The 13780-nt window shown below is 46.3% G+C and overlaps 1 protein-coding gene across 1 annotated transcript in view; it reads right to left on the bottom strand.

Annotated features, from left to right (window-relative positions):
* Positions 1–1157: 1157 nt before the first annotated feature.
* Positions 1158–13780, bottom strand: part of Clmp (CXADR like cell adhesion molecule) — a 105724-nt gene continuing 93101 nt past the window's right edge. The window contains exons 3-7 of the mRNA XM_076924780.1: positions 8649–8850; positions 7378–7545; positions 5708–5830; positions 2852–2993; positions 1158–1983 (exon numbers count right to left, since the gene is read on the bottom strand). Of these exons, the coding sequence (XP_076780895.1) occupies positions 1683–1983; positions 2852–2993; positions 5708–5830; positions 7378–7545; positions 8649–8850 (936 nt within the window). The 3' untranslated portion in view covers positions 1158–1682. The remainder of the gene's footprint in view (positions 1984–2851; positions 2994–5707; positions 5831–7377; positions 7546–8648; positions 8851–13780) is intronic.

Raw genomic sequence — 13780 nt, 5'->3', positions numbered from 1 at the left:
CCTTTGTCAACAATAGGAAATGCTCTGCTCCACCCACCATGACCAGCTGACTTTGCATTGTTCTTTGAAGGGCTCATTCAGGTTTCGCAGCTAAGCCTTCAGTGTCCTAATCACCAAAAACCATCTAAAAGGCAAGTTACTTGTCCTGGAATGGCTGCTTTTTGTTTGTTTGTTTGTTTGTTTTGTTTTTTTCTTTTACATTTCTCAGACATCTCTCTTCTCCGTGTGTGAGTTGTATTGATACTTTTGCTGGTAGTGAAAACGCTCTGCTAATTCTTTCCCCAAATGCCACCAACAAAAAAATGTTAACAGCATGAGCTGAACCCGCTCCCACCACCCACTCCTTTCGCTCACCACCTGTTCCCTAATGGTAGTTCACTCCTTCCAGCCCACAGCGACACTTTTCTTGGAGTCTATTGCTGAGAAGAAAGACGTTGAGGATGTGGTTCAGCCTCTCAGCGGGGAGGAAGAGGGCCATGGGGGGGCGGGTTTTCAGTGCCTTTAGGAAATGATCGCTGAAAATTTAAGGCCTAGAATCATCAAAAGTCCCAACATTCACATCCTTCTAGAATGAAAGAAATGGGAGAATCGCCAAGTTTTGGGTCAGTATCAAATGTCCTTTGACCTACTGAGAGAAAGGTCTACTACTCTCTCTCTCTATTCCGAACAGGCTTGAAATTCTGGATTCATGTATTCCCAGAAAGAGGAGCAGGAAGTGCTATGCAAGGGGATCTTTGAACATCCCTGAGAGACTTTCTCTAGAGGACTGTCCCTAAGGACATTCATTAAGTGACATGTAGTGAGTATTTGTTTCTTCTAGAAACATCCAGCAGAGAAGTCTTTAGGGGAGTCAGTCAAATTGGAGAAACGAGCCACAACTGACCCGGGAGGGTAGTTTTGATCTCTGTTGGCGATCCTCTGAATGTCAAGATGGAAACCTCTTCAGAGAATCACATCCCATCTTGGTTGGACTCCCCCCTTAGCTATTATTTTAGGGTTCCACGGAAGTAGGAAGATTGGCTGTGGATGAGGTAAGAGAAAAACACTTTTCTCTGTCTCCCACCGTTTCAAATTCTCCCCCAATTAACGTTCAAACCATTTCAAACCTTATGACACAAGAAGTCAAGTCAAGGTAGGAAAAAAAATGTGTTTCCTTCTTTTTTTTTTTTTTTTTTTTTTTAATGTGAATTTCTTAAACGTAGTTCTCCCAGTACATGTTGCAGATAGGTATATGTATCATAAGGCGTGGGCTTCTGTTTTGACTATCTGAATAAATCACACCAATCCAATAAATTTGCAGAAATGAGTAGAAAATTGATCTATGAGATTCCTGCTTCTTCTTCACCGCGGTGACTTGCAAGATCCTAGGTAAGATGTTTCAGGTGTGTGCAGCCTCACCGTTCCCTTATTTTCACCAAATAAGCTTGGGCCCCTCCCTCCCCGCTCTGTCTGTCTGAAGGCACAGTGAAGGTGCCTTTTTACAGATAGATGGTCAGTTCCCATCCTTGTGTTTGTTTGGTATCCTATATAAGAAGTGCTCATCAGAAGTGGTCAGTGCCATTTCTGTAGCTACTTAAGTGAGAGCTTATCTGGCTGAGGGGCTTGCGTGGCTGGTGGACGAGGTCCAGGGGCTAGCCTAAGATCCTGACTGTCGGGGAAGTGCAAGTCAGGTCCGCTCTAAGTCAGACAGTTTGGAAGGCTTTGCTCTGGCTGGGCATTGTGCTGAGTGTGGTTTCTGCTTTGGTCAGGGTCGTATGGTGGACTTTCTTTGGTTCAGAACCTCTCACTTCTGGTCCTATTAGGCTGTATGCCTGGGGGGCTAGCCCCGGCTGCGGCGCTGCTTCACTCGACAGCGTCCGCTGGCTTCTGGAGGCACTGTTCCCGGTGGAGCGGGTGGAGGAGGAGCCAGAGCGTGAGCTCCGGGAGCCTGAGGAAGAGGAGCCAGGCTTCACAAGGCGGGCTCGTGGGGCTTCGGCGTCTTCTCTGAAAGGGAAAAATGAACAGACAGCAGAGATAAACTTTAGAACGGCCAGGGCAGTTAGTTAAGGAACTGAGTAGTTCCTTGTTTCATAAGACTTAATGCTCAGTTTAGGAAAATGTTTGTTGAGCGACTGCCAGAGAGAGGTTCAGCCAGTTGCACCAGGAGGATACAGCTCAACCGGAGCCGGTCTAGATAGAATTGCTTTGATTTGGGGGTTTGTGTACTTAAACCCTTTCATGTCCTGTGGGTTTATATCCTTTTTATTATCCCCCCTTGCTAAGTGGAAGTGAATCAGAGGTAAAGCTGAGAATTATGCTGGTTGGTTGTTAGCATGACACAAGCTAGAGTCATCGGGAGAGAGGAGTGGCTGGTTGGTGAGTCTGTGGGGCATTTTTCCGGATTAATGATGACTGTCTGAGGGTACGGCTCACTGCAGGTGGAACCACTCCTGAGAAGGCCATGCTGGGTTCTATCAGAAAGCAGGCTGAGCAAGCCTTGAGGAGCAAGCCAGTAAGCAGCATCCCCCCTCCCCCCATGGCCTCTGCTTAGTTGGCACCCTCAGGTTCCTGCCTTGAATTCCTATCCTGCTTTCCCTTTGTAATGGACTGTAAGCTCTAAGAGGAAATAAACCCTTTTCTCCCCAGGCTGCTTTTGGTCATGCTGTTTGCCATAGCAACAGAAAGCAAGCCAGGACAAGGACAGTTTCCCAATAAAGTGAATCATATCTTCTGTCCCTAGACTGTAATTTTCTATTTGGCAGGACAGCCCTTTGAAGAGATTAGTAGTACAGAGGACCTCAGGCATGTTTATATTGACTGGTGGCTATGGAATCGGCCTGTAAAGGGAGTTTGGACAAACAGGGAAGTTTACCGGATTTCATTAGGTCTGTCTTCTTCCTCGTATCTGTCTTTGCTTTTCTTCCGTATCAGCAGCCATATCAGGAGGAAAATGAGCAGGGCTCCCGCCACTATGCCTGTCACTGCTCCTGCCACCATGCCAATGCTCTGCACATCTGTTTCCTCAGAAGCACAGACAGAAGTAATGTCAAACATAAGCTCAGAGATTCATGCACTCTGGAAGCCCAGGACAGGATGGCCTCCAGCCAACCCCCCACCCCCCAGCCCTGCGACCCTCTCATGTGACTGTGCCTTTCCATATTCTTGCAAGCTGAAGTTACTGAACCACTTTGCTAGTTTGGTCAGGTTTTAGTGACTAAATCTGTCTTGGTTCATGTGATAAAATGGGCTGGGAAAGTTATTATGCAGATAATTTCACACAGTGCACATGTGAGGGCAAAAGTGGGTGACTGGCAATTTGGAAGGAGGATAGGGGATTAGGGTCTCAGTTTGGGAAAGCAGTGTTTGAATCGAAATACAAAAGACAGGACCAGACTGACTTTGAATCCATGATCTTCCTGACTTTGAGATTACTTTAGGAGCTTCCATACACAGTTGGTCCTGATTTTTTTTTTTTCACTTTTACTAACACGATAGGGCAGATGTTTGGTTGACATGAAAGCCAGCTCATGCTTTTTCAGTGAAGACCTTGTTAAATTTCTAAGACAACTGATACTTGGAAGGATGGAAGTAGGGTACTTGACAATTTGTAACTCAATGATGACAACTTAACAGGCCTCTGTACGGCAGAAAGACTCCTATTCCAGTTAAATAGGTGACCACAGAAATCACAGATTTTGTAGAATATTAACTATTTTGCTGCCTGCCCTAGCGATCTTCACAATCTCCGAGTTAAAGTGTCCATGTCCCTAATCTAATGTCTCAAGTGGCCTTTGGACCAGTTTTAACATCTTAACAGTTCTTTCTTTCATTAAGTGATGAGGCAGTGTTTGGTTGGTTGGTTGGTTTCTAGCTACCTTTACTTCTTTATTTTGTGTGCAGCATGTGTGGTGGGGTGGGGTGGTGCTGGGTAGGCACATGTCCCCGTACTCTCATGTGGCTGTCACAGGACAACTAAAGGAAGTTGGTTCTTTCTACCACGTGAGTCCTGGGCATAGACCTTTTGGAGCCAAAGAGCCTCTATCTGCTGAACACTCTCAGCCCTTGACTCACTTGTAAATGAAGCACAGAGGTGATCAGAAGTGACAGCAGGTCACATCTGAGACTTTGGCTATACAAAATCGGTGCAGTTCTTCATTCTCAAGTCTCTAGATTTCAAATGCCCGTTTTGGGCCATATCTCATCAAGAAGCTCAGTCTGGGCTTGAACTCTTGGATCACGCTTTCTCAGATGTTCAATATGAGGGAAGCCAGCTGTGAATTTGTAGACAGCCTATGTGAAGAAAGAAGGCCTACACCCAGCAGCCACTGGGAGCCATTTTAGAGGGCTAGCCTCCAGTATCCAGGTCCTACATGTATGCAGTACAGAAGATGCTCTGTGTGGCCTCTCCTGAGGAGACAGTGAGCCTGACTTCTCAGCTAGGCCACTTGCAGAAACTGAGAATTAAAAACCTTTAAGTCCATTAAATTTGGGGTAATTTGTTCCATAGAAATTGAGATAGATATTCAGGTTGGTTTTGTTTTATAACTTGGTTTATGCTGTCTTTTATTTGAAACAGTGTTTAGTAGTCCCCAAAATGGAAGTGCTGCTATTTCACCCCTGAAGATATTTTGCTTTGGAGCTGGTTAAGGCTATTGATTGTTTTTCTCCCTTGGCATATTTATTTATTTACTTTGCTTGTTTGGTTTTTTTTAAAGATTTATTTATTTATTTAATGTATTCACCATTGCTCTCTTCAGACACACCAGAAGAGGCCATCAGATCCCATTACAGATGGCTGTGAGCCACCATGTGGTTGCTGGGAATTGAACTCAGGACCTCTGGAAGAGCAGTCAGTGTTCTCAACTGCTGAGCTATCTCTCTAGCCTGCTTGTTTGTTTGGAAACAGGGTTTTGGTATGTAGCCCTGGCTGTCCTGGAACTCACTATGTAGACCAGGCTGGCCTCAAACTCAGAGATCCACCTGCTTCTGCCTCTTAAATGCTAGGATTAAAGGAGTATACCACTACACCTGGCTCTTTCCTTTCCTTAAAAAAAAAAAAAATGAAAAGAAAAATGATATTACCAAGTAGCTCAAGTAGGCATCAAATTCACTCTCTTCCTGTCCCTAGAGCTAGGATTACAGGATGTATCAAAACTCCTGACCCTACTTTTTTGTTTTAATTTTTTTTTTTTTTTTGAGATAGGCTTTTATGTAGCTTTGAATAGCTCTAAACTTCTGTGTATAGTGGGGAATGACCTTCAATTCCTGATTACCTGGTTCACCTTCTAAGCTTGAGGATTATGTGTGTATCTCTAAACTCACCCCAGTCGCCCTTTCTGTATGTGTATGGGCACACTTTCGTGTGTGTGTGTGTGTGTGTGTGTGTGTGTGTGTGTGTGTGTGTTGGTAGTGGTGGTGGCATCCTACCGAGGGAGCTACCCACGTAAATGTTATCCCATTGAACCAAATTCCCAGCTGTGTAGTTCGGTTCTAGTCCAGAGGACTGGCTAATTCACATAGGCGACTCTACACCCAGACAAAAATCATTAAATGGTCTTCTGGAAATAAAGACTTTGACCTTGACCTTACTTTTATTCGCGATTAAAACATCTTATACTAAACTGCAGTGTAGCAATATGAATTTTAAACCAAACAACCAAAAAGTCATTATTGGAAGGTGGCGGGTTTAGCTCAGTGGCAGAGTGCTAGACAACCCCGAGATACTCACACTGTACAGTCACCCGTACCACACAGCTCTCCTTCCCAGCCTCGTTGCCTGCTGTGCACTGGTAGAGCCCAGAGGAGGCCATGGTGAGATTCTGCAGCAGCACTCGCCCAGGGTTGTTGTAATCTATAGAAGCACAAACAGAGATGGTAAATCCGGTCCACAGCAGCATCTCCACTGTTTACTGTTGAGTGTCACAGACCTGTGATGTCGAGCGGTTTGATGGGACGAACTGACCAGAACAGATCCTGTTTTGGAGCATGGGAAACGGGGAGATATTATTTTAAATTGTTATGCATCCTCGGGAGCTACAAAAGATTGGCAACAAAGGCCCTGTAGCTGTTTGGGAGGCTGGGGCATATATAGCATCGCCCGGTAAAGTGAGCTCAAGGCTATTCTGGGCAACTTCCTGAGAGTCTGTGGAGGAGGGGGCCTGTACCAGGTCCTAGGTCTTGAACCAGAAGAAGAAGAAAAAAAAAAAAAGATGGAGAACATTTAGTGGTACTAAAAGAGTAAACTTAGAGTTTCCCTCACCCTCTCATTTCCGTGCCATTTGAAGAAAGAAATGGGTTTTGTTGTTATTATGGTCCCAGTTTACAAATGAAAAATGAAATTCAAGAGGTTTGACAGCAACCCAGTCACGTTGTTAAATCCCTATAATCCCAGCAATTGGGAGACAGAGACAGGACGATCCAGATTTCAAGACTATCCTTAGCTATGTAGCAAGTTCGGCGCCAGCCTGGGCTTCACGACATCCTGTCTCAAAAAAAACAAACAAACAAACAAACAAACAAACAAACAAACAAAAAAAAAAAAACGCCGGGCGGTGGTGGCACACGCCTTTAATCCCAGCACTTGGGAGGCAGAGGCAGGCGGATTTCTGAGTTCGAGGCCAGCCTGGTCTACAGAGTGAGTTCCAGGACAGCCAGGGCTACACAGAAAAACCCTGTCTCGAAAAACCAAAAAAAAAAAAAAAAACTAAACAATAACAGCAAGAGAGGTTCACACTGGGCATGGGGTAATTCGTGCATGATGTAAGCCCAGCACGAGAGAGAGACAGAGAGAGAGAGAGAGAGAGAGAGAGAGAGAGAGAGAGAGAGAGAGAGAGAGAGAGAGAGAGAGAAAGTAGTGTCTGTCAATGGTTCCTGTCTCTCCAGGTTCTTGCCTTCCTGTCTGACTTCTCTCAAAGATGGACCATGACCTGGAACACTTTCCTCTTTTAGTTACTTTTCTTTTTTTTGTTTTTTGGTTTTTTTCAAGACAGGGTTTCTCTGTATAGCCCTGGCTGTCCTGGAACTCACTCTGTAGACCAGGCTGGCCTCAAACTCAGAAATCCACCTGCCTCTGCCTCCCAAGTGCTGGGATTAAAGGCGTGCGCCACCACTGCCCGGCCTTTTAGTTGCTTTTCTTCCTACTGTTCTATCACAACAACAGAAAAGAAAACTAGGACATACTGCCGTATGAGACCCTGCCTCAAAACCCCAAATCTCCCACTCAAACCAAGCCAACGTCAACCACGCACGCACGCACGCACGCACGCACGCACGCACGCACGCACGAGATTCAGCAGCGTACCCCAGGGCATCTGGTGAGCTTCTGACAAGGAAGATTTGGAATTTGTGGACGCCGTTATTATACTTTTGGCCCGGCAGATTGACAGGGCGATGACTTACCAATTCTAGATTTGGGTGGCAGGTGTTCATCCTCCCCCTCCTTCTCCCTGATTCGCTGCCAATAATACACAATGGGCTTTGTTCCGGAGGCAGACTCGCACTGCAGCGTCAGGTCACTTCCTTCGGTCGGCTCTCCTTCCAGCTCACACTTGGGCTTGGATGGTCTCACTGGTAGAAAAAGATTTACGACGGATCAGTCAAGAGAGTCTCCAGATACCAGTATAGGAAACTATACCGAACCTAGCGTTTTATTCAGTTCTCTGCCGTGCCTGACTTTATTCAGTTTTGAGTTGAAATTCATCCAGCCATGCTTCACCTCCTGGATCCCTGATCACCTTCACCTCCATCCCTCTCCCTAGGACCAGCATCCTCCGCCCCCCCAGCTGCTACTAGCAGCACTGGAACCTGCAGTGACTCAGAAAAGACAGACACTGCTATTTATGGGGACATTTTCGGAAAGTTACCTATAATTTTACTGATATCGAAACAAGGATAAATGGTCAGTAGTTTGTAAGACCAGGCCAGTCTCGAACTCACTCACCTGCCCCGCCTGGGGGCAGTGCTGGGGCAAAAGGTCTGCACCACCACACAGGGCCTGCGCAGCGTTTATTTATAAAAAGTCTGAACTACTTTGTTAAATACTCAGAAGGACTCCATTTTGGTTGGCTTGGACGTGTTCAGCCGCACATACCCTGAGCTCAGTGTAATATTCAAAAGACAGTGAGTCTTAGAGGGTATTTGACTTTCATAACGAGCTACCATGGGAGAATCATAATTACGGGCCATGGATATGGCTCGGTGGGTAGAGACACTTGCCTGAGTTCGATCCCAGAACCAATAGTGGAAAGAAAGAAGGGACGCCTGAAAGTTGACCTCTGACCTTTGCACGAGGTCTAATAGCGAACACACTGAAGCACACACTGAATAAAATACGGTTAAAAAAAGAAAGCTATACTTGTGTTTTCTTCTCTCATCATAGCTAAAATCTGAGCATAAACACTTCTTTGTGGTGATGTCTAAGTGCACACTACAAAGAACTGCAAAGGTGATTTTACCATTTGCAGCTATGTGTGCCTCATGGACAACTCTTAAGATTCAGGAATTGCCGGGTGATGGTGGAGCATGCTTTTAAGTCAAGCACTCAGGAGGCAGAGGCAAGTTGGATTTCTACAGAGCAAGTTCCAGGATAGCCAAGGCCACACACACACACACACACACACACACACACACACACACACGACACAGGCATTTATTTTGGGGTCCTACTTTACCTAGCACTTTTAAGATGACATGGCTCCAGACATAGCGCCCTGAATTCTTCACCTTGCAGGTGTATCTGCCTTCATCACTGGGTTTCAGAGGCTCAATCTGCAGGGAGGCATCTCCTGCCAGGAAGTTGGAAGCGAAGGCCACTCGGCCCTTCTGCTCCTCTGTCAAGTTATTGTAGACATGACGACTGGAATACGTAATAACCTGAGGAGACAGAGGCAGAGGCAAAAGGTGGGACTCGACCTTCTCGTTCTGCTGTCAAGATGAGGAGAAGGCCAGGTGTGGTGGTGCACATCTGTTATCCCAGCACAGCTTCCGGGCCAGCCTGGAACTCACTATGTAGAGCAGGCCAGTCTCAAACTCAGAAACTCCCCTGCCTCGCCTGGGGCAGTGCTGGGCAAAAGGTCTGCACCACCACACAGGGCCTGTGCAGCGTTTATTTATAAAAAGTCTGAACTACTTCGTTGAATACTCAGAAGGCCATTTTGGGTGGCTTGAATGTGTACAGCCGCACATACACCGAGCACAGAGTTTCTCGAAGGTTAGCAGTTGAGGTTACCAGTGCTTGCCTTAGGCTAGAGAATCAGGAGGGGAAACGCCCTTCCACAGCTTTCTCTTCCCCGTTCTTCTACCAGTTGAATGCCGGCTCTTCAGAGTGTAGTGCGCATGCGCGCACTCGCTCTCTCCAACCCCCACCCCTAGTCGCTTTGTCATACTGTCTCATCACATTCGTTCTCCTCCCCACCACGGGTTGTTATTATGCCCATTCCACAGACAGGCAGCAGAGCATCCGTCTCTGTTGTTGAGATGGGGGTCTCCAACAGCCAGGCACACATCTTTAATCCCAGCACTGGGGAGGCAGAGGCAAGCAGATCTCTGAGATGGAGGCCAGCCTGGTTTACCAAGCAAGTTCCTTGACAGGCAGGGGTACACAGAGATACCCTGTCTTGAAAAACAAGAGAAAGGGAGAGGGAGAAGGAGGAGAGAAGGAGAGAGAGAGAGAGAGAGAGAGAGAGAGAGAGAGAGAGAGAGAGAGAAAGAGAAAGAAGAAGAGGAGGAGGAGGAGGAGGAGGAGGAGGAGGAGGAGGAGGAGGAGGAGGAGGGGAGGGGAGGGGAGGGGAGGGGAGGGGAGGGGAGGGGAGGGGAGGGGAGGGGAGAGGAGAGGAGAGGAGAGGAGAGGAGAGGAGAGGAGAGGGGAGGGAGGCAGGTTGAGGATGATCTTACCCTATCACCACCTTCAAAGTTAAGTGTGGGGTTTGCAGTTATATGTCCTTCTTCCACAGATATCTCTGTTCTTCCTTTTTGCTCTTAAATTTATTTTTACTTATTAATAGCTTTCCCAGAAGATTTAGAAATGGAGCAGATAAAAATGAAGAAAAATAATGTTTTAAAAAATACTTTTAGGGACTAGAGAGGTGGCTTAGCGGTTAAGAACACCGGCTGCTCTTCCAGAGGTCCTGAATTCAATCCCCAGCAACCACACGGTGGCTCACAGCCATCTGTAATGGGATCTGATGCCCTCTTCTCATGTGTCTGAAGATAGCGAGTGTACTCACATCGATAAAATAAATAAATCAATCTTTGAAAAATAATTTTTAAATGTTATCTAGCTTGTGTGTGTGTGCGGTGTGTACACTAGCATGTGGAGGCCGGACGACAGCCTATGGAGATCAATTTTCTCCTTCTACCACATGGAATTCAGATCACTGGGCTTATCACCTTTACCAGGCGAGTTATCTTGCCAGTCAGTGCCCATAATATGTTATGTTCTTGCAAAAGCTGAGAATCGAGGCTGGAGAGATGGAGGGTTCCGTCGGCAAAGAGGTTGCTGGTCAAACAAGAGGAACCTTGCGCGCACTCATGTAATAGCAGGCCATAATGCCAACACCCCGCCCCCAACACCCACCCACACCGAGGAAATAAGTGAACAAGTGAGTGAGCAAGCAAATAAAACTGTTAAAACATTGAAAACCCAGTCAAACTGAATTTTCAGGCTGGCCTCAAACTCAGAAATCCACCTGCCTCTGCCTCCCAAGTGCTGGGATTAAAGGCGTGCGCCACCACCGCCCGGCCCAAACTGAACTCTTAAGGATTAGAACTGAGGCCTAGCTTGAGGGTCGGCTTTGCTTCCTTTTCCCATCCCCCTCCTCATTTGTTTTCTCCATGGATAAGAATAAGTTACTTGGGATGCTGAAGAGATGGCTCAGCAGTTAAGAGAATTGGCTGTTTGTGCAAAGGACAAGGGTTCAATTCTCCTCACCCACACGAACTCACTGATCACAACTGTCTGTAACTACAGTTCCAGGGACCTGACACTCTCACACAGATATACATGCAAGCGTACCATAAAGATAAATAAATCTTGAGAGAGAGAGAGAGAGAGAGAGAGAGAGAGAGAGAGAAAGTTACTTGGAGAGAGAAAAAAAATCACATTTCTTCCACAAAACATGTGAGCTTGGAGTATTTGTTTTTTTTTCCCAGTTAGTGAAAACACATTTTAGATTTCCCTAAGAGAAGAAAACAATTCCTTATTAGTCAGTGCATACCGCCTGCCTATCAGCCTGAAGTCCTTTCCTGATTGAGTCGACCAAAACCCAGTCCTCTAACTGCAGCACCGATGCCCAGTTCAGTAAGAACTCAGCAAACAAGGGACAGTTGTTTCCAACCAGACGTGCAAAAACCACTCCTCTTGATTTCAATTACAATCGAGTGAGATTAGCAAGGAGCAAATTCCAGACCCAGAATACATTTATTTGGGTTTACTCAGAACTTAGCGAGAAGAAAGTGCTGGGAAAGTTGGTGGTATTTGAATCTGATGATTCGGATGAGAGTGGAGAAGGGGAGAGCATTCCAGATATACAGAGTGGCCCCCCGCAGTAAGCACAGAATCGTGTGTGGATCTCCCAGGCACATTTCTGGACACAGAGGTTCCAAATCACTTCACTCTAAGTGCCTTAGTGGGTCCCAGCCACAGGGCACTGTTCAGCCACTGATCAGAGGCTTTCCAGAAACATTATCCAGTCAGGAGCCTTTAATTCCAGCACTTGGGAGGCTGAGGCAGAGGGATTTCTGAGTTTGAGGCCAGCCTGCTCTACAGAGTGAGTTTCTTTTTCTTTTTTTTTCTTTCTTTTCTTTTTTATGTTTTTTTTTCTTTTTTTCTTTTTTTTTGTTTTTCGAGACAGGGTTTCTCTGTGTAGCCCTGGCTGTCCTGGAACTCACTCTGTAGACCAGGCTGGCTTCAAACTCAGAAATTCGCCTGCCTCTGCCTCCCAAGTGCTGGGACTAAAGGTGTACGCCACTACCACCCGGCCAGAGTGAGTTTCAAGAGAGCCAAAGCTACACAGAGAAACCCTGTCTTGAAAAAAACAAACAAACCAGCAAGCAAACAAACAAAGAAACCACCAGTCTCTCCATTCTACCCAAACTCCACTGCTGCCTTCCAAACCCTTACTGCCTCTTCGAGAAAGATATTTTCTGTACTTGCTGGTTTTGTGTGTCAACTTGACAGAAGCTGGAGTTATCACAGAGAAGGAGTCTCCCTTGAGGTAATGCCTCCATGAGATCCGGCTGTAAGGCATTTTCTCAATTAGTGATCAAGGATGGCAGGGCCCATTGTGGGTGGTGCCATCTCTGAGCTGGTAGTCCTGGGTTCTATAAGGAAGCAAGCTGAGCAAGTCAGGGGAAGCAAGCCAGTAAGTAACATCCCTCCATGGCCTCTGCATCAGCTCCTGCTTCCTGACCTGCCTGAGTTCCAGTCCTGACTTCCTTTGGTGATGAACAGCAATGTGGAAGTGTCAGCTGAATAACCCCCCCCCCCCCAACTTGCTTCTTGGTCATGATGTTTGTGTAGGAATAGAAACCCTGACTAAGATATTTTCTCTCTCCTCCCCCCCTCTCTTTTTTTACTCAGCAAATATTACTAAGCTTCTGTGTCAGACACGGTGCCCAGCACAGAGAAGTTAGAGACATAGTTCCTACTCTGAAGATCTAGTTCACAAACGTGGGGGAATCGAGAGAAAATTGAGAATACTAAACACTATCATATTTGTATAATATTTGTGTTTGCAGGGCAGTGGTGGCGCACGCCTTTAATCCCAGCACTCGGGAGGCAGAGGCAGGCGGATTTCTGAGTTCGAGGCCAGCCTGGTCTACAGAGTGAGTTTCAGGACAACCAAGGCTATTCAGAGAAACCCTGTCTCGAAAAACAAAAATAAATAAATAAACAAAAAATAAAAAAAAATTGTGTTTATTCATATTGTCCTCTCACCTTCAAATACCAGTACTGTGGGGGCAGGTGTGGGCACAGGCCTGTAATCCTAGCATCTGTGAGACAGACGCAAGGTCTAGCAATCCTCCTGCCTCAGCATCCAAATAATTGGGACTGAACATAGGTACAGACCACCATATCTGGAGTGAGCTCATTGCCTGTGTGGCTTCCTGGCTATGGTGTTATGTCTGACCTCTTTAATCTACGACGTAAAATGCTGTCAAGTTCACCTTGCTAATATTAAACATACACTCTTTCTGTTTGGCTCTAAACTCTCACGGCTCCTTACCACTTGTGAAAGAGGACCAGACTCCGCCTAGGGGTTTCCAAATCACCGCCACACTACCCCCCTAATGTCCTTCCCATCCGGTCTACTTCACACATTGGAGGACAAGCAGCTTGCTTCATTTCCTCGTCATCAATGTGGGCCATGCTTTCTGAGGGCACACCTGGCCTTTGTCCACTACATCTCACCACTTAGGCAATTTCCTCTCTCTCTCTCTTTCTGTCTCTCTGTCTCTCTGTCTCTCTGTCTCTCTGTCTCTCTGTCTCTCTGTCTCTCTCTCTCTCTCTCTCTCTCTCTCCACATAAAGAAGCCCTGTTCGTCTGTTGACCTTTAAAGTCAGTGTAGACTTCCTGAAAAACCTTTCCTTTTTTTTCTTTTCTTTTCTTTTTTTCTTTTCTTTCTTTTTTTTTTTTTTTTTTTTTGGTTTTTCGAGACAGGGTTTCTCTGTGTAGCCCTGGCTGTCCTGGAACTCACTCTGTGGACCAGGCTGGCCTCAAACTCAGAAATCCACCTGCCTCTGCCTCCCAAGTGCTGAGATTAAAGGCGCCCGGCCCGCGAAACCTTTCCTAATATGATTAATA

The sequence above is a fragment of the Arvicanthis niloticus genome, chromosome 26, assembly GCF_011762505.2.
Source record: "Arvicanthis niloticus isolate mArvNil1 chromosome 26, mArvNil1.pat.X, whole genome shotgun sequence".
Classification (NCBI taxonomy): Eukaryota; Metazoa; Chordata; class Mammalia; order Rodentia; family Muridae; genus Arvicanthis; species Arvicanthis niloticus.
This window is presented reverse-complemented; position numbering and strand designations above follow the sequence as displayed.